This window comes from Prionailurus bengalensis, chromosome B3 (assembly GCF_016509475.1).
Source record: "Prionailurus bengalensis isolate Pbe53 chromosome B3, Fcat_Pben_1.1_paternal_pri, whole genome shotgun sequence".
Taxonomy (NCBI): Eukaryota; Metazoa; Chordata; class Mammalia; order Carnivora; family Felidae; genus Prionailurus; species Prionailurus bengalensis.
This window is the reverse complement of record NC_057355.1, coordinates 52,137,483-52,163,441: the sequence shown is the minus strand read 5'-3', so window position 1 is coordinate 52,163,441 and position 25,959 is coordinate 52,137,483. Positions and strand designations below refer to the sequence as shown.

Here is a 25,959-nt window from a genome sequence, read left to right as displayed (position 1 = left end):
ACGCTGGCATAGTTATCTAGAAAATAGGATAAAAATACACCCAAGAATGGAATTCTGGGGAACATGATACTCAAAGACAGAGGAAAAGGACTCTAGGGAAAGCTAAAGATGGGAGAATGTAAAGGAGGAAGATTGCAGCAGGGAGAGCACGGAAGACAAGATTTAATGAGGCTCCTTTTGATTTGTCAATGATAAGGATAATGGTGACCTACTCTTATACTTTCTCTTTGCCACGTTCAAATCAGGATAGAGTAGCAAGGTTTGAAATAACTGTCCAACTGGCATTCAAATTAGCTTTTTAACCTCTTTGAGACTAGATTTTCTCATCTTCAAGGTGATACATTTATTTCATTTTTTTTTTGTATGTTACATAATCTCCTTTATTTTCCCTTTTTAAATGTCATATTTAAAAAACATTGTCAAAGGGTACAGATAAAGGCAAAATTTGAAGCAAACATTCTCTGCCACAGATATCTGATTACCTTGTTTTCTATAAGACATATTTCAGAGCATTTCTAGCCACGGGTACCATCAGGTTACCTTCAAGGCTGGCACCTACAGGGAACAAGAGAGCTAGGGAACTCTTTGTTTCCTGACAGCAAGATAAGTAGAAGTAAGAGGCTGTGAGAAACTATTAAAAGTATAAAAGATACATTGGTAGATGCAGAAGAGTTCTTGAAATAGATGAAATAATTTGTTACAAATAGAGGCTGAACTTTCCTTTTGTAGGAATATATCTTTGAAACTGTAACAAAAACTAGTGAAGGAAATACTCAGTTATATAAATATTTGCTTTACATGCAAATTTTACATGAAGTCATCCAATACATAAAATGAAGTCGAGCTATATGACTTTATACTAACCTACAGTCCAGTCTTTAAAATGTTTGACTTTGCAAAGTATTTATGAATAAAGTTATATGATTTGTGGGATCTTCTCTACAACAACTCAATCCACTGGATAGGGTGGGAAGGAGGGATAGAGTCGGGGTAGAAGTGTGTCGGCCATTTTGGAATTGGGTAATAAGTACATGAAGTACACGGGGATTCATTCCACTATTCTATCTGCCTTTATAAGTGCTTAAATTTTTTCATTAAAAAAAAAAAATCAAGTGTTTGACTCACTACCATCAGAGTCATCTCTTCCTTGAGGTCATCATATCGTTCTTCTAAGCGACTGAACTCATTCAGAAGGTTCTGATATCTCAGCCTTTCATCATTAAGATCGAGTTCCAGTTGTTTTGTTTCTTCTACTAACTTCTTCTCCATAGTCTCTGAAAGAAAGAAGAGAGAAAAGCATAATAAAGATGGCTCTACAAAAGTCAAGAGTACAAACATTTACACTGACTCCCAGCTTCTCTGCAAAGAATTTTTTTTACCACCATGATCTATGAAGAGTATCTTATTGAATGTAGGGAAAGAGAAAATACCATGACAAAAAAAATGAAATTGTTTGTTAATAACAACAATCATCTACTGAGTTCTTCCATATACTATGGATTCAATGCCACTACTTCATTCACTGGTTATGGCACATCCTTGATAAACTTCTACTAGTCATTGTCTAGTAACTAAAGTACTGTATTTATTTTTTATTCCAATATTCTGTTTCAGGCTATCACAAAATTCTTTTGTCCCAATTAGTGTACTCTGTCAAAAAGTCAGAGATAGTTCTCAGATCTCTGAGGGAGTGGCAAACTCTCAAGGAACACAGCTATCCTTTGCTACAGTCAACTCTCTGCTCACCTCAGTCCCCAGGCTGAGATCTTACGTTTTCCAGCATGCTGAACCGCCCCCAGTCCTATTACTCTCCCAATTCTAACCAGATAAGATCCCCATGTCTGGTCATGTGTGTGGTTACTTCTCCTGTGTGCTGCGGGGGGCACCCTGAACTTTCCGTTTACCACCCCATTCTGCTCACTTTGTTGCCAGCAGCTTGCATTTGCCTGGGATGTCATCTGGAGACTGGAGACGAGCCCCTGACTATAAATAAAGCAAAGTAAAAAAGCCACAGATCTCAGCTGTATGTTTTAACTCACTGAGTCAACCAGTCACATTTATAAATGTATTAAGCTTCCTAATATTTATATGGCCCACTTTATCTTCATGCTTTGTGACTAGACCTTAATCTGCCCTGCTTGCTTCGATGGCTTCACCATTTCTTTCCCCATCAGCTCTATCATAAGGGCAAGGGCCGCAAGTGCCTTGTTTCTACTGCTTCCCTGGTGCCCACTACAGTGCTTCCCTAAGGTAGGACTCTACTAATGTGTAAATGAATGAGTGAAAGAATCTCTTCTCCCTATGGCATTCTATAAATTGTCTTGTTCTTACCAGTTTGCAGAAGCTGCCTGAGGCTACCAAGAAATTTTCCCTAGGCAAATCCAATGTTATTTCTTTGTTCTTCTCATCCAATTTCAAGTAACATTTTACAATTTCCCAGAAGTATTCTCATCATTCTGGATCTTTCCATTACATTCTGCATCCTAATAGCCTTCTTTCCATGTCTTCAGTGACCGTTTCAATCTCTCCTATCAATTTTCCTTTCTGGTTTCTTTTCTTTACCTTATCCTTTACCTGTGGACATCCTATAAAGCTTAATTTCAGATTTCTTCTCTTTTCTTTACATTAGTCCCTTTAGTAGGGAGGAGGTGGTAGGGGAAAAGGCACAGAGGGCTCTCTTACCATCATAGCTTTAATGGTACATTAAGGCCTATTTCTTTCTGTCTCTAATCTTTAATCTCAATTTGTTTTTAGGACATCTCTATATAGAGGCCCCAGCTGACATCCAAAATTTAACATTCTAACAACTGATCTCATTAATTTTATTCATAAACAAGTATTTTCCCCCTTATTTTACTCATTAGTAATAACACACCATTATTGTTGAAATAGCTCATGTCAAAACTTTAGAAAATTTTTATCCCTTTTTTGAATACCACATCAAAAAGGATAATGTTCTGGTGATTCTTTCATATACTGTATCTTTGCTCCAATCCATTTATTTCTCCCTGTCTCCACCACCAATTACTATAGCTTAGATCTACATCTTCTTAGCCCATGTTTACTTACATGTGGACTACTTGTAAATTATCATAATTCTTATCTATCATACAAATGGAAAATGGAGTAAATGTCCACATCTAGTTAGTTTTCTATTCAAAAAATTAGAGTTGCTTTTTTTTTTTCTTTTTTGGTGGAAAAAAGGTAATTTATCTTGGGAGAATAATATCTATTGGTTTAGCAAAAAATAAGTAAATAGACATGCATACGTATTAGCTCACGATTTCTTCCTAATTCAATAGAATCCTATGAGTCATAAGTAACATCATAAATGCAGAACAATTCATTTTTTTTAATTGCAGATGATAGTGACTGTACATGAATTCACATTCGTACATAGAAAGATGAGATTTACGAGTTCACCAACTAAATCAAACAAAATACTTACTGTGCTTGCCTCTTGGAACTTCCTGAGTTGAGGGATGACAATCTCAACTTTTTAAAACATTTAAGCTCTAAGCAAAGTTGTAACTTAGAAAACGTTGGTCTGAGGTTGGCTGAAGCACTGTAGGTTATGGCCACGCAAGCCTTACCTGTCATCTCCTTAGCCTGCTCCACGATAAGATGATTGAGGGCCTCTTTTTCCTGCTTCAGTAAAGTATTTTCTTCCTTCAGATTTGATACCAGCTATAAAATAAAACAATAAACTCAGGTGGCTGCAGTAGACAGAGGACACCCAGTACCGAATATAAAGACCACACAGCAGTCCCTCCTTACTTCCACATCTCTGTGCCCCATTTCTGTGCCTAGTTCTATCTAGTCTTCTTTCAAACTTGGCTCAAGAATTACTCCAGACAGCCTTCCTGGAAACTCCCTCCAATTGGGTGTCTCTCCTACAGGACCCTGTATGTCCCTTGTTACAGCCCTTATAAATGATTTACTTCTCCTTCCCCAATAGACTAGAAATTCCTGGAGGATGGAGATAACTGCTGTTATTTTACTTTGTACCTTGAGCATTTAGCAACTGCCTGACACCTAGTAAGTATTTGCTCTTGAAGGAATGATAATGCCTTCTCACCTCAACAGCCTAACACAAAACTTATGTGTACTCGTGATTCAGGTATTAAGAGAGATTAAGAAGGTTCAGAAAGATATGAAGGGCATTTTGGTTCTGGAATTCACTGAATTCCTTCTGAAGCTCCCTGCTGTCTGTCTTGAGAAAGAGAATTTCCCTTTCATCTCCTTTTAAGAGTTTTACAAGGTTGCAAACTGGTCCTTTTATTCCATGTTTAAGCATTGGCCTTACAACAGTGTGAAAGTATTTAATGCCACAAAACTGCACACTTAAAAATCGTTAAAATGGTAAATTTTATGTTACGTATATGTATATTTTGAAAAACACACACACACACACACACACACACACACACACACACACACACTAAACAAAACACATTGACCTTTCACTTTCTAGTTCCCAGTTGGATAAGGATTCCCAGGAAGCAAAAATCAAAGCCAAAGGTTAACTGTGCAAAGTCTATAATTTACTCAGTTCATCGTTGAAATAAATATGTGTTTGTGATGAGTGAAATTTGAATTTCTTTCTCTAAGCATAAATTTAAGGAACTCTTAAAGCGATAGCTTCATTCATTCATTCATTCTTAAAGTAAGCTCTATGCCCAATGTGGGGCTCAAACCCATGACCCTGAAATCAAGAGTCATATGTTAAAGCAATAGCTTTAATAATAAAGAGAAAACTATCCGGAGTTCAGAGACAGAGAAAGAGGGCTCTGTGACTGATAATCCTTAAAGACCAGGGAGGTTAGACAGGAATACTGTGCCAGAGCAGAAGTCAGTCCAGAAGGTATTCCTTCTGATGGCTCAATCTCTTCCCTCCATACTGATATGGCCTTAATAGCTGCTCTCAGTAGAAAGGCGAGAGTTCCCTATGTGCTTGTGAAAGAAGTTGCTCTGTCAGCGGTGTGCAACCAGTAAACTGTGCTGCTTCTTTGAAATACACGTGCCTAGCCCACACCCCTAGAGCTTGGCCAGGCATCTTTCTAAAAACTCTCCAGGACATTCTGATACACACTCCTGGGTACAAACCACAGGTCTAGTGTACCTTCTAAGCTCCTTGATCAGCCTGGCTGGGAATGTAGCTTTTCTGACCACAAAGCTGGCTGTCACAGTGGAATTTTTTCATTCTTCTCGATCGCTACACTCTACTCAAAAGAATTAATGGTAGTGCCTACTGGGACACGTGGGTGGCCCAGTCAGTTAAGCATTGGACTTCGGCTCAGGTCATGATCTCACAGCATGTGAGTTCAAGCCCTGTGTCAGGCTCTGTGCTGACACCTCAGAGCCTGGAGCCTGCTTTGGATGTGTGTATCTCTCTGCCCCTTCCTTGCTCACATTCTGTCTGTCTCTCTCTCTCTTTCAAAAAAAATAAAATAAATAAAATAAACATTAAAAAAAATTTTTTTAAGAATTTATGTTAGTGCCTATAGCTCTCTCTGGGGAAAGCAGAAGATAATGAAATAAAAAGAAAGGAAAAATCTCAATCTGTTCATGTGTGCTATTCTTTCAGACTAGAAAGGTATGAACTTAACTTTGAAGAGGAAAAGAGAATACTCCTACCAAGCCTAAATACCCTATGGACTCAGAGGAATCTGAAAAGCTTCTGTGGGCTCAGGAAAAGAAAAGGAGCTCTTAGGCTTCAAGAATATCCCTTTCAATGCATATCTGAATTCTGATAGAGTAAGTTTATCATGTCAAAATAACGTGTTTTAAAGGCATTGTTGTTTCTGTACACAGAACTCAGATCTGCTAGAGACAGAGGAGGAAGTATTTTATTAAGACCCTGAACACCATGGAAAGATTGTACACTATCCTATCTGAATTGCATCGTAGCTCTTTCCAAGGTTTTTACTGCATAGGCTGTATTAATATTCAGAAGTCAATACAGAAAAAGCATAGGAAACTGGGAGTTTTGCCAGTAGTTACAGCCAACAGTCAAATCTGTTTTCACTTAAAAATGGTAATACTAGTGGAACTTATGAAAATCTATCACTTTTTTCAAGTAAGCTTTATGTTGAGGTACTTTTGTTTAAACAATACATTGTATCACTGAGAACCTTAATGTTTTCCGTATTTAATAAAATTCTGATAGAAGTTAATATAAATGTGTGTAATGTAGAAGCACCAATATGCAGGCATTCTTGTTATTGTTCTATCTGCACAGCAGCTCCTGGCTACCCTCAGGGTGCACACATTTGGATTTCTCTCTCTCAGACTTCTAACACAGCCTTGATGTGGGTTTCCATAAAGATCTCTACTATCAGCTAGTGACATTTCACGGTTTGATTGGTTTCTTAATCATGTTAACTCTTTTGAAGAAAAAGGAGTCTACACTTCATCCAGACCTATGTATTTAAAGTAAGAGTGAGAGTAGGTACGTGGCCTTTAATTCTCTTCTTTGCCTCTAATCTTACTAGAGTCAAAAGATTCTACTAAAAGACGCATCATGTGGGAGAAATGCTTGGAAAATACTAATAAGGAACAGGAAGCAAACTGACATTTGTATTTCACCTTCAGTTGAAACCAACACTGAGCCACATGGGCCAGGTCATGATGACAGCACATTTCCTTGGTGAAAGGAGTAGATGGGGATATGATAACTAGATCCTACCTGCTCAGTTTCCTGTTTGTACCTATCTGCACGCTCCTCAATGGATTTCTTCTCCGACTGAGTTTGTTCCAGGTCTTTCCGGAGCTTGGCAATTTCTTCCTGCAGACTGAGGACCCGTCCAGTAGCAATCTTAGCTTCCTCCTCACTTAGTTGAAGACGCTCCAAGTCACTTCGTAGTTTCTCAGTCTCAGAGGTGTATGTTCCTTCCAGATTGGTCAGTTTCTCCATGAGGCATTTGTAGTCTTTGTTCTTTTAAACATATACATAAGTAACTAAGTAAACATATGTATCATCAAATGTATTTTGAGATAACCTTATTTATTGATCATATTCATGCTGTATCATCACAGCAACAATAGAGTATCTAACCGCAACCTTTACAATTAAGGCCTATTCTTAGGGATACAAAAAGAAGATTAGGCACAGTTAATTCTGTAGCATGGATGTGATTTTCTCACAGTCACAAGGTAAGTACCACAGTAAATTCTTAATTTCCTATTCTTAAGCCAGAAATAGAAACATCTATACTTGCTTTGGAAAATAAATCCATATTCTATAAAAGCCATATGCTCCCAAGTGATTCTTAAAAATGATAAAATGGCCACAAAATTGCAAGTTACTTACAAATCGTTTTGTTACCTTAAAACTCCTCCCACTCAGAAAACCTTCCTGATAGATCCTGCTTTATTCTGTTTTTTGGGTTTTTGTGTGTTTTTTTGGTTTGTTGTTTTTTTTTTTTTTGTTTTTTTTTTTTTGTTTTTGCTGTCCTCAGTATTTATATATTACCAATTACCATTGTATCATTTGCGTGTGCTAAAATATTACTTAGTAACTATCTCTAGGAAATCAAATTTTATCTCTGCAAATAGACTGTAAGCTCCCCCAAAGCACAGACGTCTTCCTGCTTCTTTTGCCATCTCAATGCTAAACGACTCATCTGTAAAAGGAACATTATACTTTATGCAAATGAATGATAATGACAAAAGAGATTTAGAAAGTATAAAGTATAATATGACTCTTGGGCATTAAGGTCTGGCTGTAAATTTCCTCCCTTAGTCCTTGCAATCATAATCTTACCTATAAGCTTGTTACTATTTCCGTACTCCTTACTGTCATTATTATTTTACCTTTTTGCTGCGACTGAAAAGTAAAATAAGGGGAGATACTGCTGAAAATAATCCCAGTGGAGTTCTTCAAGCATGCCCCACTCTCAGGGCTCCTGTTTAAAACACACCTGGTTGGGTACCTGGGTGGCTTAATCAGGTGAGCATCCAACTTCGGCTCGGGTCATGATCTCATGGTTTGTGAGTTCAAGCCCTGCAGTGGGATCTGTGCTGACAGCTCAGAGCTTGGATCCTGCTTTGGATTCTGTGTCTCCCTCTCTCTCTGCCCCTCCCCGCTCAGGGTCTGTCTTTCTCGCTCAGAAAAAAAATAAACATTAAGAAAAATAATTTTTTTTAAATAATAAAACACACCTGCTCATCAACTTTGCGCTGCAGCTGCATTATCTTGTTTTCCATGCCGATGTGGAGCTTCTTATAGCGCTCCACAGAGCGGGCCTCGATCTTGAGCTTCTTTAGCTCACGCTTGGCCATCATCCGCCGGAAGCAGCACTGAAGATAGATGATGGCATGCATACTCCTCCTGTAGTAGGTACGAGCCAGCCAGCCCCGGACCCACTTCTGAATGATAACTGCTTTGTGCTCACGGAGCATCTGCACAGAAGAGGTAAGTACAGGTAATGTCAGACCCTGGACTGGACTCAAGGTTCAACATTATATGGAATCCATAAACTATCTAAAGGAAAAGATACAAAATTTGAACCAACAATGTGCTATATGGATTGTACATAGCACAAATATACGGAGGCACAAAATTATTTTAAAAGGAGATTTAAAAAGTAGACTCAGGGGCGCCAGGTGCTAAAGTGTCAGACTTTTTCAGCTCAGGTAATCATCTCACAGTTGGTGGGATCAAGGCCTGCATTGGGCTTCACACTGACAGTGCACAGGCTGCTTGGGATTCTTTCTTTCCCTCTCTCTTTGCCCCTTCCTTGCTCGTGTGCACATGTGCTCTCCCGCTCTCTCTTTCCCTCAAAATAAATAAAATGAAAGGTGATTTGAGAATCATATAAAAGTCTGTGTTATGTTCATATGTTATATGTATACATATGATGATAATGATGATAAGCAGAGGATACACATAGATGCTGTATATGTGTATACTAAAAGGAAAACAATTCTGAAAACAAAGAAAAAACCATATTAGGTTTCTTATTGGTATATGACTTCTGTTAGCAATAGGTGATCCCTATAAAAAGAAGAGAACCCTGTAGTATTAAAATAAAACACTGACCCTCCCCCGCCCCCCCCCCCCACACACACCCTTACTGCTGATACCATATGACCATTCACTAGGTCGATGCTTGAAAACATGAGGCATGACCTGCAAGCTGACTACAGAAGCCAACGCTAGGGGCACTGCAAAGTTTGTTACTGATTTATTGACTTTATCCCCCAGAAACAAAAAAATAACACCCTTGTTTGCCATATTTGAGGAATACCATTTGAATGAGGATCTCCCATTGCTATTTCAAATGTAGCTGGAATCCACTTAGGAAATGCAAAGATAGTAGGGAGAAGCTTCAAAAGAAAAGTAAAAGTTGAAGTGAAGTAAACTAATCTTAATTTTGATTTTATACCATATTGTCTAAAAAAAATTATATTACCCTAAATTTACAAACAACTTATAACAAAAAGTTGCCTTATGAAATGAATTTGTCAATAACAACCATCAAGTAGGGAGTTTATAAACAATTTCCAGAAATGATAGGGAAAAAATTCTTGAATTTTAAGACAGGTTAAACTAGCAAAACCTTGAGGTCCTTCCAAGGACCTTGAGGTTTAATGAGATAACTCTTATGTGATATAGATGATGTTTAAATGTACACACCTAATTAAGTATTTATTAGCAATTATTACAAATGGACATAATGTATCTCTTGTGAAACTTTTTATATGTAAAAATCTCTGAAACTATTCAAAAAGAGAGAGTACCTTAATAAAATCATTAAAAAAATAGCTTCTCTTTTTAGGTTATTTAACAATGAAAAAAAGGTAACATTCTAAAGAATACATTTAAGAAATAAGTTGTTAAGTTTTAAATGACCAAATACAAAAAATCATAGGTGTTTAGGAGATCTTACTAGTCCCTCTGGCAATTGAAGGCCGCCCTTTCTGGCTGCTCTCCTAATGCTAAGGCAGCCTGCAGGTTCCACTAAGTACAGTCGCCGTGATTCACATTGCAGTGAAGCCAGCATACTGAGCTCTCACAGAACATCAAAATCCTGAGGGAGCCCCTAATCTCATCCGGATGACTAGTGACCAACTGGGTTAGACTCAGTGATGGAAACTGAAGGCTTTCAGATTTAAAACTCAGAAGCACACAGTGGCAAAGCTATTAATGCCATTTTCCTATTCCATTTCCTTCTCTCCACGTTACTTCAGACATTGGTCCATTTCTGAAATTTAGTCAAATGGAAACAGTAAATAGAGAGCTTCCACTCTCAATCTCAGGTCCATCAGTGAGTCAGAAAAATTAAATAACACCTGCTCTCCCTTTAAGATCCCCAAATCCCATGAAGGGGAAGCTTGGACTTGAACACAGCTAGAGGAAGCACTAATGGGGTGCTACTGGCCTAAATGTGAGTTAGCCTCTAACTTGCAACCCCTGCCACATCTAGTCACAGTGGGAGCTGAATTGGCCAGAGCCTGCCTCTGCTAAACCAATGGCCCCACAACCCGGTTCAGATGTTCCTGAGGCAAATGGTGGGGGAGTGCGAGGCAGGGAGTGGGGTAACCAGTTTGTTGTATCAAAAAGGTCAAGATTAACAAGGCTATTCCCTCCCTGAAAGCTCATGCTTGTAGAGAAAGAGCACCAGAAGGTGTGGGTAGAGAGAGAGACCTAGAGTAGCTGTCTTCAAATTTTCTTTAAAACAGAGCTATAGAATATGCTCATTCAAGTCTCATCAACTTTCATTTTTCCTTATTCTTTAAAATTATTTCAAAATAAGAAATATAAACACATAAATAGGACCTAGGTCATGCTCACGCATTGTCTGTGACCAGAGACATGTCTCTCAAATTACCCTACTGATGCTCCTTCTAACGATGATGACCACAGAGCTCTAAAATACAGACTGTATTTGTCTTATGTAGAGTATATCCTAAAGGACAGACTCAAAGCCTTGCCAAAATAAGAGATAAAAATCATATACTGTCAGACGTGATGATTAAGATTAATCAGGTGATCCATTATGTATAGTCATGTTGATTATTGCCAGCTATAAAGATTATTTGTCAAAAATGTCTCAAGCATCATATTCTAATCAATACAACTGTAACCACATTAATGTAATTTATTTTCTTTTCACCATGTTAAATTCTTCTAAGGTTGTTTCATTCTTGGAACTATCTTATGCCCATCTATCATATATTCTACCTATTCACAGCTCATCATAATTGGCTGAAAAAAGGCCCCTAAGGACCTCAGATCCTCATCCCTGGAAATCTGAAAATGTTACCTTATTTGGGAAAAGGGTCTTTGCAGAGGTGGTTAAATTAAGGATCTTGAGGTAGGGGGATTATTGTAGATTATCTGGGTGGGCCTCAAATCCATCATAAGCATTCTCATAAGAGACAGACAAAAGAAGCAAAGTTAGACACACAGAGGAGAAGATGATGTGCAGATGGAGGCAGAGGCTTTAGTGACATAGTCACAAACACAAGGGACACCAGCAGCCACTTGGCAAAAGCTGGAAGAGGCAAGAGACAGATTCTCTCCTAGAGCTTCTGGAGAGAGTACAGCGCGGCTGACATCTTGGTTTTTGGTCCATTGATACTAATTTTAGACTTTTGGCCTCAGAACTCTGAGAGAATAAATTCCTGTTTTTGTAAGACACCAAGTTGTTGGTGATTTATTACAGCAGCCATAGGAAACTAATACACTTTTTTTTCAAATTACAAAGATAAAAGGGGGAAAAGGAGGTAATTTATCCACTATCCTGTTAATAAATATATGTACTTATTTAATATTTAAAAATATATTTCAATTGTTGGTTGTCTCCCTTCAGTTTCTATGCCCACAGGAACCCCCGTGGTATTCTATACAGACGTAGAATTTGATTAATGTTCATGGAATGAATAAACAAAGTTGGAAATAATGCCTCACCTTGCGGTACCTATTTCTGGCCAAGTAGCCTCGCAAATAAGACTGAAGAACAATAGTGGCCATTCGTTTTATCTTGTATCTCCTGCGGACTATGTACATGCGCCAGTATTTCTGAATGATGGTTGCTGCCTTGGTTCTGCGCAGGAACTTAGCATAACTGGCCAAAGAAAAGAGCAGTATGTTGTCAGTAATCAGACAAAGCCAGGAATAAGTTTTGTAGAGACTTAAAGCACCAATATCTTCAGCATAATAAGTAGTACCTCCATTGTCATTGTTCTAATAATGTACATGTTAAATCACTTATATTTGTATAGCAACTTATAGCTCCCCAAATATTTTTGCACTCATTATCTGATTTGAGCCTTCCCTAACCCAGAAAAGTAGGATGTCCCACATTACCTGATATTACAATAAAGAAAGTGAAGCTGAAAAAGGTTTGCTCTTTCTAGAACAGTGCATATTGTCCCTTTTACATAGCCAACTGGCTATCCACAGTCATCCCATGCTTACTTACCACCAGCTTTCTTAGAAGTGCCATTGCTAATGTGTCTATTTATCCCTAATCTATCTGTTTGGGCATAAATTCTTCATCATTAATTCATTCCTACTGACAGTCCTAAATTAAAATTATCCTCATATGTAATCACACTGAAGTGTCACTCTCCTCCAGATCTCCTCAGTTAACTGCTCCTAAAAACTCCTCAATGGAATCATTATTAACAAGCACATATTCATGATTATTTTAATTTAAAGATGATTTCTTCGGGGCGCCTGGGTGGCGCAGTCGGTTAAGCGTCCGACTTCAGCCAGGTCACGATCTCGCGGTCCGTGAGTTCGAGCCCCGCGTCGGGCTCTGGGCTGATGGCTCGGAGCCTGGAGCCTGTTTCCAATTCTGTGTCTCCCTCTCTCTCTGCCCCTCCCCCGTTCATGCTCTGTCTCTCTCTGTCCCAAAAATAAATAAACGTTAAAAAAAAAAAAAAATTTAAAGATGATTTCTTCAAGCTCACATAAAAGTACAAAGTATAAAAAATACTGGGGACATGAGTAGGCAGTAATTTGTAATTTTTTTGAAGATGAATCTACATCATTCATAAGGGTGAGTGAAATTTTATTCTATTTACTGTCTTGTGAGTAAACCTGTTATTCTTTGAAACTAGGAAGAGGTGAGGCATTGCCTTCTCAAATGGGAAGACCACTCAAAACTGTCCTCAGTTGGACAATGAACTCTCCAATGCCAGGGGCCCTGAGTCAGGGTGGACAGGCGCCAAGAGACCTACCATCGGGCCTGGTAGCCCCGCACGTATCTCTGCACAATGATGGCCGCCTTCCGCATGCGCAGGTACTTCTTCCGCAGCAGCCACCCTCGGATGGTCTTCTGGATCCGGATGCAGGCAGCCCTCAGCTTGTCCGCCCTCAATTTTTCTAGATAGGCTACTTGACCAGCACGGAAAAAGATCTTTGTCTTACCAAACTGGTATTTGTCCTTGTCCTATTTTTTGGAAGAAATTGTATACTGAGAAGTAGAAATGATGACCATGTATGTGAACTTTTAAAAGAGAAAAAATATATCTAAAAGCAGAATCAGTAAAGGGATGAAGCTAGTAGCTAAAACTTGGGCTACATCATAATTAACTAATGGAGCCAGATTTTTTATCCTATGTAAGTTGAGCAAATAGAAGGGACTGTAAGGAAAACTGCAGTTTAAGAGTTATTTTCCAGAATAATTCTACCTGGAATTATTATCAGAGGCCAAAAACTTGGTTGTGAGTTATAGGCAGCTATTATTTGCATGTTTGCATTTTAAATATCTCAAGGAAATGGAGATGCTGACACTCCCTCTGACTGACTCAGGCTGTAAGTATTACATCAGGCTGTATGTTCCATGAGAAAGCTGAAGGGACAAAACACCAGCATGAAGAAAAAGGCAGGAAGCCGTGCACACAAAATTAGAATCGAACAACAAAAAATTTTGCATATTCATATCAAGAGTTAAGTTTTCAATAGTTATCTCTTGCTTTTATCAACAGAATCGAAAAATAAACAAACACAATCCTATACATGTATCTAAAATCCTTCTACAAATTTCAAAACTCCTTTTACAAAACCATAATTACTTATATTGTTCATTGACTTTGGATTACAAGATATGCATGCTATTTTTGGCCTATTGCATTCTGATCCACTTTATCTAGAAGGAAGCAGGTTATTAACCATGCTCATGTCAAAGGAAGAGTGGGATTTATTTATAATAATCACTACCATGATCTGCAATTCTAAGGGAAAACAAAGAAAACTACTTTTCAGGGTAAATAAGTATCTCCTATCCATCTTGCACATGAACCCGCAAAATCAGAAATCTCCACATATACGTAAAACATGTAAAATTATTTCAATTTAAATCACAAAAGTTTACATAGGAAGCCCAGCTGGAGACCTAAACAACTTAAACAGAGCTAGAAGGTGGTTCCTCTCCCCACCCCCCACCCTGCCGCGTCTCATCTCAGCTTCCCCCACCACACCCCTGCTCTCTTCTACCATATAGCCTCCTCTGTCAAACCACCCTGTAGAGCCCTGAACCAGGCCTGGCACGGTCTGGGTGATGAGGTGGAGAACTATCCCTACTTTCTGCTCTCTGTTCCCTTCTGAACCCAGGATAGAAAGGAGTTGGTCCAAACTCAAAAAACATGATTATTATACATTACAAAGATAGTGGCCTTAGCTCCTCAAAAAAAAAAAAAAAAAAAAAAAAAAAAAAGGTTTTATTACCAAAGAAGAGATATTACATTTAGCTAATAGTTAATAATTAGGACTAACTACCTCAAAGTTAGGTAATCCATCTAAATTAGTGTCAAACAAGTGAAAATATTTTCTAAGAAAACCTCTCATGAATCTTAAATTCTTCATGAATTAGATCACTGGTTCTCAAAATGGAGTCCTCAGACCAGCATCAGCATCACCTGGGAACTTGTTAGAAATGCGTATTATTGGGGCGCCTGGGTGGCGCAGTCGGTTAAGCGTCCGACTTCAGCCAGGTCACGATCTTGCGGTCCGTGAGTTCGAGCCCCGCGTCGGGCTCTAGGCTGATGGCTCAGAGCCTGGAGCCTGTTTCCAATTCTATGTCTCCCTCTCTCTCTGCCCCTCCCCCGTTCATGCTCTGTCTCTCTCTGTCCCAAAAATAAATAAACGTTGAAAAAAAAAATTAAAAAAAAAAAAAAAGAAATGCGTATTATTGCGCTCATTCCACACCCACTGAATAAAAAATTCTGCGAGATGGGGCCCAGAAATCTGTATTTTGACAAGCTTTCCAGATGACTCTGACGTATTCTGAAATTTGAGAACTCCCTAGCTTGGCCTACAAGACTTTTCAAACACCAACCTACATTTCTTAACCATTTCCCTACTGCGCCATACACCAATCTTATATAGCAAAATGAACACATTTTGCCATTTTCTGAGCAATTTCTAGGCTTTCCTACTTCTTCACACTTGCCCCTAGTAGAATATCCTTCTACTTTTACACAATCTTACCAATTCTTCTGGGCCTGACCAAAACACGCATCTTCCATGAAATTGTTCCTCCTTCCCGTAGCACACGTGGGATGTGCTTTGCCTTCCTCTGATTTCTTTAGTATTTGATAGACACTAGGCATATTATACTTACCTTAAAATGAATGAATTTCCAACACAGACTATGTTGCCTTAGGACAAGACTTAGTTTTTTTTTTAATCACACAGTACCTGGTCTTTTATCTTCCATAAGTAAGTACGAGGTAAACTTTTACTGATAATGATCAAACTCTAAAACGAATGTGTCTCAAGTCTGGGTCCAGGCCTCATTCTGTTTCCTGATAGTAGACCATCACCCTCACTAGGGCTAGCATCCTAAACACAATGAGCCTCGACCTCTAAGACAGTGTGCCCCCCACCTTCTCACCCCCAAATAATCTGGATTAGTGGTATTTCCCAGGGCATTCAAATGTTACAATCACAAGGCCTTTGGCCAATACCTGTTCAGATAAAGTTAAGTGAAAATCTTTCTTACCGCTATCAGTTTCTCTAATACATTCTTGCATGTTTGCTTTCTGTCACTCAGCACATCCTTTTGCTTCATTAGGACACGGTAGCGACTGAAAAATTCTTGGTAAGTCCACCTACGTAAAGAAACTCACATCAGCTTATTTAAAGAGGTAAGAATGTCTCCCATAAGATTCCTTATATTTGAAAACTGCCACGCTCACCGTGAGGGGAAGCCTGCTGCACTGATGCGGATGGTTTCCAGGACACCACACGCTCTCAGTTGCTGCACCGCCCTCTTCTCATCAAACCTATGTGTAAAAGCGAGCATCAGTAATACACAAAGAAGCCTGGTTATAGCCACAAAGTACTCCCCTCAGTCCAGAGAATAAATTCTTTTGTAAAGAATTAAATGGATAAATTAGAAAACATTCCAAAGTTGGAGCAGTGATCAACAGGGAAAACTCTGTATGACAGTGGGGAGGAGACAATCAGCAGGAAAGATTAAGAGCTGTAAACATTATCTGTAGCTCATACCACAGACCCATAAGAATACCACTGAGCAGGGGCGCCTGGGTGGCGCAGTCGGTTAAGCGTCTGACTTCAGCCAGGTCACGATCTCGCGGTCCGTGAGTTCGAGCCCCGCGTCGGGCTCTGAGCTGATGGCTCAGAGCCTGGAGCCTGTTTCCGATTCTGTGTCTCCCTCTCTCTCTGCCCCTCCCCCGTTCATGCTCTGCCTCTCTCTGTCCCAAAAATAAATAAACGTTGAAAAAAAAAATTAAAAAAAAAAAAAAAAAAGAATACCACTGAGCATATTTTTAAAAACCCCAAGCCCCTCTCTATTTTGCCTATACTCATTAAATGGCTTGGCCTGATGAGCTGTTTTCTCAATTCTTTAGCTCACTCTATACACCTACCTGGAATAAAGACTGGCCAGCTCTGGAGATTTCTCTAAGAGGAACAAATTAAATATGCCCTATTTAATTATTTTAAAAAAATTGGGGCGCCTGGGTGGTGCAGTCGGTTAAGCGTCCGACTTCAGCCAGGTCACGATCTCGCGGTCCGTGAGTTCGAGCCCCGCGTCGGGCTCTGGGCTGATGGCTCAGAGCCTAGAGCCTGTTTCCGATTCTGTGTCTCCCTCTCTCTCTGCCCCTCCCCCGTTCATGCTCTGTCTCTCTCTGTCCCAAAAATAAACGTTGAAAAAAAAAATTAAAAAAAAATATATAGTGGTGTTCTAAAAGCTATTCAACTTTGTGTGTGCATTTATAGTGTCCGCATCAAGGAGAAATATTTTTATTTTGTATTGTATCTTATATATGTTATGTTTATTTTACTCATATTTACTCATGCCGTTAACTGGCGTGTAACATTAAACTGACACTAGAAGAGGAAGTAGCGAGGCCTGCTTCCTGCTGGATGATCACTCTTTGTAGACCCCCAGTTAAACCTGGAGTACCCTATCTGAGCCTCCTGCTGTGCTGTCTTGTCAAGCGTTCTGTTGGTGGTGGGAGATGGGGTTGGCTGATAGAAAGTAACACCCCTAGGTTTGTCCAGGAGAGTGGCCCTGGCTGTGGCAGCTTTTCCTGCCTCCCATTTCCTCCAGAAAGGGCTTCTCGGCACCATTCAGAACTGCCCTGCATCTAAGGCAGAATCTCAGAGGACAGGATCGGCAGGATGTAGGAAAATGAGCACTCATACATTATAGGGTGGGAGTGGGAATTATTACAACCTTTGGTAAATGTGCCTAATCTATGACCCAGGAACTCCACTTCTGGAAATACATTGTCCTAAGAAGATAATCAGGCAAATATACAAGAATGTTTGGCAAAATATATTTATTGTAGCATCGCTGGAATAACTTAAATGGTCATCAACAGGGAATAATTTAAATAAATGATGGTATGTTTATACAATGAGATACTATGTAGTCATTAAAATGATAATACGGATTTTTACTTTCTAACATGTAAAATATCCATATTAAGTTAAAAGCAGATACAAAACAGCAATTACAGCACAAGTTGCTTCCTTTTATTACTGTCTCTCTTTCTCATTCTACCTCTTAGTCTCTATCTCTGTCTGTCACACACAAACTCAGAGCAGAGAAGGAAGGGATGTTGGTTGGTCAAGAAGGATCTATGTGAGTTAATACCAGTTATCTCTCAGGGTATAATGAATGTTTTTTCGATTGTTTTTATCCTATTTTATATTTCTTAAAAACTGTTTTTGCAATGCACATGCATTACTTTCAAAATTAGAGAAATAAATATTTACATTTTTGGAAAAAGAAAAAAAAACTTCTCCCTTATACATGGTATTTGTGTAGGATGAGACATTTGGTAATAGTAGACATTCTCTGATGGCGTCAACAGTTGAAAAGTAGCAGAGAGAACTGTGAACATTCACCAACGCAGCCTTATCCAATCCAGCTCTGGAGTTAACTAATGCCCAAATTAACAAAAGCCCAGAAAGATCTTGAACTAAAATACATTCAAAACAGAAGGTAGAACTAGGAATGCTTGGTTGACCTCAACTTCTAAAATCTTTAAAAGACCACCGGCTGATTTACCGCTAATTTGTTATCGTATTCTCAAAGGGAAACAAAAACTAAAAAACAAAAACAAACAAACAAAATTTACCCAAATATTTTTTTCCTTCTGTTGGTATGGAAATCCTTATGGGAGATGAACCCTTTTTAATTTAGTAGTTGGGAAATACTTACGTGAATGGGAACTTGAAGTCATTGGGCTTAATACAGCGCACATAGTGAGGGGTAGTGGCATTGAGGGTCTCCATAAGCAGGTGAAGGGAGTTTCGGAACTGCATGGAAAACAGAACAGAAAGGGACATCAAGGTTTTGTCAAAATCAATGATGATATAAAACAGTTAAAAAAATTTTAATGACACTACGGGAGATGATTTTGCCACCTATGAATTTGATCCAGCCTCAAAGGGGGGCTGCTACTATTTAAGAATACAGGGCTTTAGGTTAAGATTTGCTTAAACTCTGCCATTTATACAGGCTTATTCTACTAATATACATTTGTTCTCCTCCCACCACTTTTCCCTGCCACTCCTTTTTTACAGACTTATTTTCTTAGAGCAGTTTTAGGTTCATAGCAAAATTAAATAGAAGATACAAGGATGTGGGTACCTGGGTGGCTCAGTTGGTTAAGCATCTGACTTTGGCTCAGGTCATAATATTACAGTTTGTGAGTTCGAGTCCTGTAACGGGTGAGCTCATGCACCACTTCAGGTGAGCCCCGCTTTGAGTAAAAACACGAGCCCCACTTCAGGTAAGCCCCAAATCTCTCTCTCTCTCTGCCCCTCGTGGGATTTTCTCTCTCTCCCTCTCTGCTCTTCACTCACTTGCACATACACACACTCTCTCTCTCTCTCTTAAAAAAAAAAAAAAAAGTTATATGCATTCTCCATATATCTCCTGCCCCCACACAGGTACAGCCTCCCCCATTATCAGTGTTCTCATCAGAGTGGTATATTTGTTACAACTGATGAACCTGCTTTGACAAATCATTCACCCAAAGTCCATCATTTCCATTAGAGTTCACCCCCACCCCCACCCCTTGAACACACGCTTCTGTAGCTTTTTGTTGTGAACTTGGAGTTTTGACTAGAAATATGACTTTTCTTTAAGAATATTAAATCCATTTAATTACGTATAGTGGAAATTCTGCTGCAAGATACTAATAAAGAAGCAGGGGACTTACAAGAGCACAGGAAGTGAGCAGGAGGATGGGGGCGTATAGCCAGTTTGGAGTTACCATTAGGGACACAGGGTCAAGCCTGGAGGCTGTGGTCCTGTCTCAGTCCCTGTTTCTTATTTTACCTGGGCATAGGGTCCCCCACACAGGAAAGCAAGCTGACTGGCTTCCCATCCAGAGCACCCAGCTTTGTCCAGACACTACATATGTGAGTAATATCTCCTATTCCCCACAGAGCCGAGAACATCAAAAAAAAGGAGAGGCCTCTGCTCCTGCGCTGAGTGAGCCGGTGCTCTGTACAAATCCAGAGAGGAAAGAACCAGAGGACAAACAAAAGGCAGCAGTGGTCTGAGGGAGGATATGCACTTCCAGAATGAAGACCTAGAGAAAATTATTTGGGGAAAGGCTTAAACAGTCATGGGTCTGGTGGAGAGGAGCAGGAGGGGTTTTACATGTTCTCACAGTAAAAGCTCTAGTCTCTCTTCACCTCCTCTGGGGTGCTAACAGAAGAAGATCTGAGACTTCAGCTGAGCTTGAGGGGAAGGAGCCCTGCAGTGGCAGCTCCCTGAACTCACCTGGTGCCCCACTGTTTTCTTGTGCTCTTTGGCTGTCTGGCCTGGTCTACCTTTGGTCAGCTTTGCAGGAGTGCGGGTGAGGGGCGTGCGCCCTGACGAGGTGGCTGAAGTTGGACTGATGGCCTTCTCATCATCTTGAAATAGTTCTGGAAGCATCTTAAACTGAGTCAGAAACAATAAAAGAAAATTACACTCTAAATAAACACAAATGTAAACCTTCACAGAAACAATGTTGAAGACTTGGAATCCACAGTGATTCCCTTCCTTAAGTAACTCCTTTGAGAGTCCCATTTCAAATATAATCAATATATGTGTTAGGAGCTAAAGACAGAAGAAGGTGACACAAATGCTACAAAAATATAGGGGAAAAAAGCAACGATTCTATGACCATGTTTGGGGGAAACAAAATCAAAACTACTCCAGTAACACTTGAAATCCTAATCTACAGGAAATGGCCACTATAAACATACTACTGGTCTTTAATTATTTTATGAGCAAAATACTAATTGAAAGTCCTATCTTACTACCTTAGCTCCACAAAATGTTTTATCATCATGTTTCAACTGTCTATTAATTCAAATGGTAAGCACCAGCTTAAAAAAAAAAATCACTGGAGATCTCAGCAAGAAGGGTGTCATGAACTAGTTTTTTAATATCATAAGATTGAAAAATAATCATGAATAATAAATTTTAGAAAATAGCATAGATTATAAGGAAAAAACTTAAAAGCCCTGTCCTTGTCCTGTAACCTTTTATACTTGTTTTCAAGGGATTGATAACTTGATTGCATAATTCCTGCAATCAATCTTGTGTTGTACCAGGTTAGCACTATGAAAGACTATTAAAAGATCTAGCATGGGGCATCTGGATGGCTCAGTTGGTTGAGCATCCAACTTCAGCTCAGGACATGATCTCAGGTCATGAGTTCAAGCCCCACATTAGGCTCACTAATGTTAGCCTATCAGATCCTCTGTTCCCCCTCATCCCCCAACCCTTCTCCACTTGCACTCTCCAAAAATAAACAAATATTTTAAAAAAAAGATCTGGCACTTAACAAGTGGATGGATGGTATTAGTCAATATGGTTGGGAGAAATTTTATGGAATAAAAGAGACTTCAAACTAATCCACAAGAAAATCTTGATATATGTAGGTATCTTTTAAAGAGTGCCATATTGGGGCGCCTGGGTGGCGCAGTCGGTTAAGCGTCCGACTTCAGCCAGGTCACGATCTCGCGGTCCATGAGTTCGAGCCCCGCGTCAGGCTCTGGGCTGATGGCTCAGAGCCTGGAGCCTGTTTCCGATTCTGTGTCTCCCTCTCTCTCTGCCCCTCCCCCGTTCATGCTCTGTCTCTCTCTGTCCCAAAAATAAATAAACGTTGAAAAAAAAATTAAAAAAAAAAAAAGAGTGCCATATTCCACATAAAATAAATCCTTCAAATTATAATTGCAACTACCAATTATTTGTCTAAAATTTTGGCATATCTGCCGAAAAAATAATTTTCTTAAGAGAGCCGTTTCATTAAAAAACAAAATCATGGGGCGCCTGGGTCGCTCAGTCGGTTGAGCGTCCGACTTTGGCTCAGGTCATGATTTCACGGTTCTGTACTGACAGCTCAGAGCCTGGAGCCTGCTTCAGATTCTGTGTCTCCCTCTCTCTCTGTTCCTCCCCCGCTCATGCTCTGTCTCACTCTCTCCTTCAAAAATAAATACAAACATTAAAAAAAAAAATCATAAAATTTCATTTGCTCCTGATGTGCATATTAATCATAAGGGTAATTTAGGAAATAACTCATGATGTATAAAACAAATTGTTATATAAAACATATCAATAATGGCTGTTTGCTACACAAATGAATGTATCCTTTGCTTTACAAAATAAATAATATATTCTAGTTTGGTTGTCTATAAACAGGAAAACATGTTGTACCACTATCTTGTATTACAGTGCTAAAGTTGTGTTCCAAAGGGGTAAAATAAAAGTTCCTAACAGTTTTGATTTGCAAACCCAAGCTATGTGTATCATACACCATCTCCCAACTCCAAGTGCAACAATGCTACATAGACTGGAGTCCCTCCAAACAACCCCTCAGAATGCATGGCTACCTTCTGATAATTAAGGATCCACTAGCCAATCAGAAAAGTTAGTCAGAATAAAGCTACAACTGATTACAGGTGCCTGTGAATGTTCCATTTAAGCTAAATTACCTAGGCAGAGTAGTTAATACAAGAATTTCATGGTTTTTATCACTATTCATAAATAGAAATGATTTATAATCTAACTGAATAATATTCAGGGAAAGGCACTGTGAAAGATTGTTCTCTTATACATCAGTCCTATAAGTTATAAAGCATTAATGCCCAGTGCTTATAAGTGAAAAACTTTTACTTAAAGTCATTACTTTTCTGGGGATTAAAACTGGAATTTAGTCTTTACATGATCTTTCTATTATCAAAATAATTGAAAGTAAAAGTTCTAATTCTAAAAACAAGAGTAAAAATGTTTACAGAATATTCCACTGAACTTAAAAAGACTCTCTTAAAATAAATGAGGAAAACAAAAGTGCCAGTCAATAGTCTAGAATGATTCACATGAATAATTTTAGTTTTTGTTTGTTTGTTTGTTTACTGAACAATTGAATATTCATTTTGCTGAACTAAGTAACTGGCTTCCTGGTTTGCTCCCCAGGATGAAAGTGAACAGTGTTCTCCTCCCCAACTTTTCCTGAAGAGAGTCAAAGAGTGGAGTTTGAGACCGACCTAATAACCAATCGACTGCAGTCATCACATTCTCTGCAATCAGGAATATTCATTTCTAACCAGAAAGCACTCTTTCTAGTATATATGCCTATGGAAAATAATTTGAAAGTACTCTGGGCCACACTTGCAACTGTATTCCGAGATCTAAAGATCAATCTCCATCTGGATGGAGCGCTTAAGGCCATGTTTCCAGAGCAGCCTTTTAAAATGATACAGCAAAAAAAAAACCTGTTTTCTCTCATAGTCTCCAACAATGGCATAAGAGAATCTAGAACCAGTGTGGAGAAAGCAATTTCACATACAACTGAAAGACAACATTGCATAACGGTCAAGAGCACAGACTCAGCCAGACAGCTTGCATTTTAATTTGACTTGAAAACTTACTAGCTATGAAATCTCTGTGCCTCCGTTCCCTTATCTGTAAAATGGGAGTGATGATAATATCACCTCATTATAAAAATTACATGAGTTAACATTTCTAAGGCATTTAAAACAAGACCTGACACACACTAAGTGTTATGTATTTGATAAATTAAAAACTCACAGTAAAGCTGATTCTGTTAGAAAAATCATCGTTATTGTTAAAAGGCTAATGTTTCAGGGTACCTAGGTGGCTCAGTCAGTTAAATATCCGACTCTCAATTTTGGCTCAGGTCATGATCTCATGGTTTGTGAGTCTGAGGCCCACATCGAGCTCTGCACTGATAGTGGGAAGCCTGCTTGAGATTCTGTCTCCTTTGCTCTCTGCCCCTCCCCTGTTTGCTCTCTCTCTCTCTCTCTCAAAATAAATTAAAAAAATAAACTTAAAAAAATAAAAACCTAATGTTTTATTACTTAACACTTTAAGATTATTAGCGATTAGAGACAGTATATACATAGTTACATGTATATACATAATTACCTTGCTTGATTTCAGAACTTTAATTTGTTCTTCAAAAACAGTGTCTTTATTCTTTTCCAGAAAGCCTTCACACTGGTATTCCACCTGAAAACACATGCAAAATCTCCTTAACAGAACTTTTGAACAGATATTATTGTCATCGACAACAAAAATGTTTTTTAGCTCAGGCTATATGACTGGCTCTCAGCAAACTGGAATGGGTTTTATTCTAAGAAATCAGTACCATTCTTGGGAAGAAGTATGTGAACTCTAGAGTAAAACTCCTCAAATACTGTTTTTCCTAGGGAACAGTGGTAGTAGTGATTAATTGTGGTCTAATAGATCTCCCCAATACATGGGTAATGAGACTCATAAGAAGTTGACTCTCATCTCCCATGCTGGCTGAAAAGAGCTCTTCCAAGGCTAACCCAATGTATTTTCTTATGACTGAGATCACCATCCAGGAAGGGTAGTCCTCTTGGGAGAGAAGAGATTAAATTGGGAGAGAGATCAGAAGGAACAAATGGCTGCCTGACTGAGAGCTGAGGTGGAGGCTGGGTAAATACGATACGACTGGTAAGTGGAACTACTCGAGAAGGGACTGTTCCTGCTTCCAAAACGCCAACGACTTCAGGCATCTACCTACCACTCAGGATGCTCCCCAGCCAATACCGCAAAGCCCTTAGGTGACCTAAAGTCACATTCTTAGGCTTCCAGAGAGGATTAAGGAGATTCAGAAGGTCTTCAGTTCCTGAAGGAGACCCCAGAAAGCTTACCCCCAATGCCTATTTACACTTCCTTGAAATATAAATTAGTATCATGGCTCTTGATTTTCTAGGTACACTACTGAACTTGTGAAGCAGCGAGTCTGGGTGCACTGTCAGCAAGGACCAACTGACTCAAACACAGAGGGGGACACAAGTCCACAGGCTCTATTCTGACCCCTCCAAATTTTTCAGCAATCTGAGGCAGCAATCTGTAATCAAACACATTAACATTTCTACACTGAAGTACGTAAATATCCAGCCTTACTGGGATAAATAAATACTATATATAACCTCATGTTAGTTCAGGTCACAGATCAGGTTTAGCCAAGAAATAAATGATGAAAAGATTTTTTAACTTTCAGAGTTTCTTGGTTTGCAGAAATATACAGGATTGTAGACTCATATTTATTTCATGATATAATTCCATCTAGGTTGAAGGAAGGGAAAACTGACAAAGCAACACATTTCCTATAAGGTCCTAAAGAACGCAAACTTCAGCAAAGAAAAAATTGGTATCGCTTGACTATTGATTTTTTTCCTCTTTGAACTTAAGTATTCAGAAAGAAAAAAGACAATAAAGCTTCCTTACTTTGTCAGCAAAATGTTGGATGATGAAAGCTTTGTTTGACAGACGGGGCTTTTCAAAGAGTGCACATTTGTTCAAATGTGTGTTGTACAATTTTTGGGCCCAAGTGTCATCTGTACCTTTAGGCATCTACATTTAGAGGAGTTAAGAAGAAAGAAAACCAACAACAGCCAAGGTAAATATTGTTATGAGATTCTTCTCATGCATTAACCAAGAGACCATTTTTTTGCTTTTCCAACAACTTTTATATTCAATTAGGAACTCATTCCTTCCACATTTTTCATTTAGATGCCAAAATCAATTACTAATGAAAAGCATTGATTGAGACCTTCCCACGGGTGAGTCAGCCCAATCTTTGGGCAACTCCATCTGCCTATACCAGGAATAATCAAATAAATATTCTATCTGTTTTTAACACAACAAAAGCCTGACAAATAAAAGATGAACTACTATGATTTCACGCATTTTTTTAAGTAAGCTATACGCCCAACGTGGGGCTTGAACTCATGACCCCGAGATCAAGAGTCACGTGCTCTAATGACATTAGACTGAGCCTGCCAGGCTGAGTCTGCCAGGTGCCCCATATCATGTATTTTTTTAAGTTCTTAACAGCTGCACAGAGTGAAATATTTATATAATTCAGAAAGGTATAAAATGAAGAGTGATCTCTCATCATTTGCACCAACTTTTTTCTTTCTGACTAAAGGCATGCACACAAATAGGATCATTCTATAAGCTCCTT

General features: G+C 39.0%; 1 protein-coding gene across 13 annotated transcripts in view; it reads right to left on the bottom strand.

Annotated features, from left to right (window-relative positions):
- MYO5A (myosin VA) overlaps positions 1–25,959 on the bottom strand; it is a 195,604-nt gene that overhangs the window by 52,266 nt on the left and 117,379 nt on the right. For 8 of the 13 annotated variants that reach the window (XM_043555398.1, XM_043555402.1, XM_043555404.1 and 5 more), the window contains exons 13-24: positions 25,221–25,346; positions 23,886–23,969; positions 20,229–20,390; positions 18,654–18,751; positions 16,156–16,242; positions 15,960–16,068; positions 13,195–13,406; positions 11,918–12,074; positions 8,164–8,403; positions 6,689–6,937; positions 3,594–3,687; positions 1,126–1,274 (exon numbers count right to left, since the gene is read on the bottom strand). In XM_043555398.1, the coding sequence (XP_043411333.1) occupies positions 1,126–1,274; positions 3,594–3,687; positions 6,689–6,937; positions 8,164–8,403; positions 11,918–12,074; positions 13,195–13,406; positions 15,960–16,068; positions 16,156–16,242; positions 18,654–18,751; positions 20,229–20,390; positions 23,886–23,969; positions 25,221–25,346 (1,767 nt within the window). The remainder of the gene's footprint in view (positions 1–1,125; positions 1,275–3,593; positions 3,688–6,688; positions 6,938–8,163; positions 8,404–11,917; positions 12,075–13,194; positions 13,407–15,959; positions 16,069–16,155; positions 16,243–18,653; positions 18,752–20,228; positions 20,391–23,885; positions 23,970–25,220; positions 25,347–25,959) is intronic. The other 5 variants (XM_043555397.1, XM_043555399.1, XM_043555403.1 and 2 more) reach the window with 1 other exon arrangement.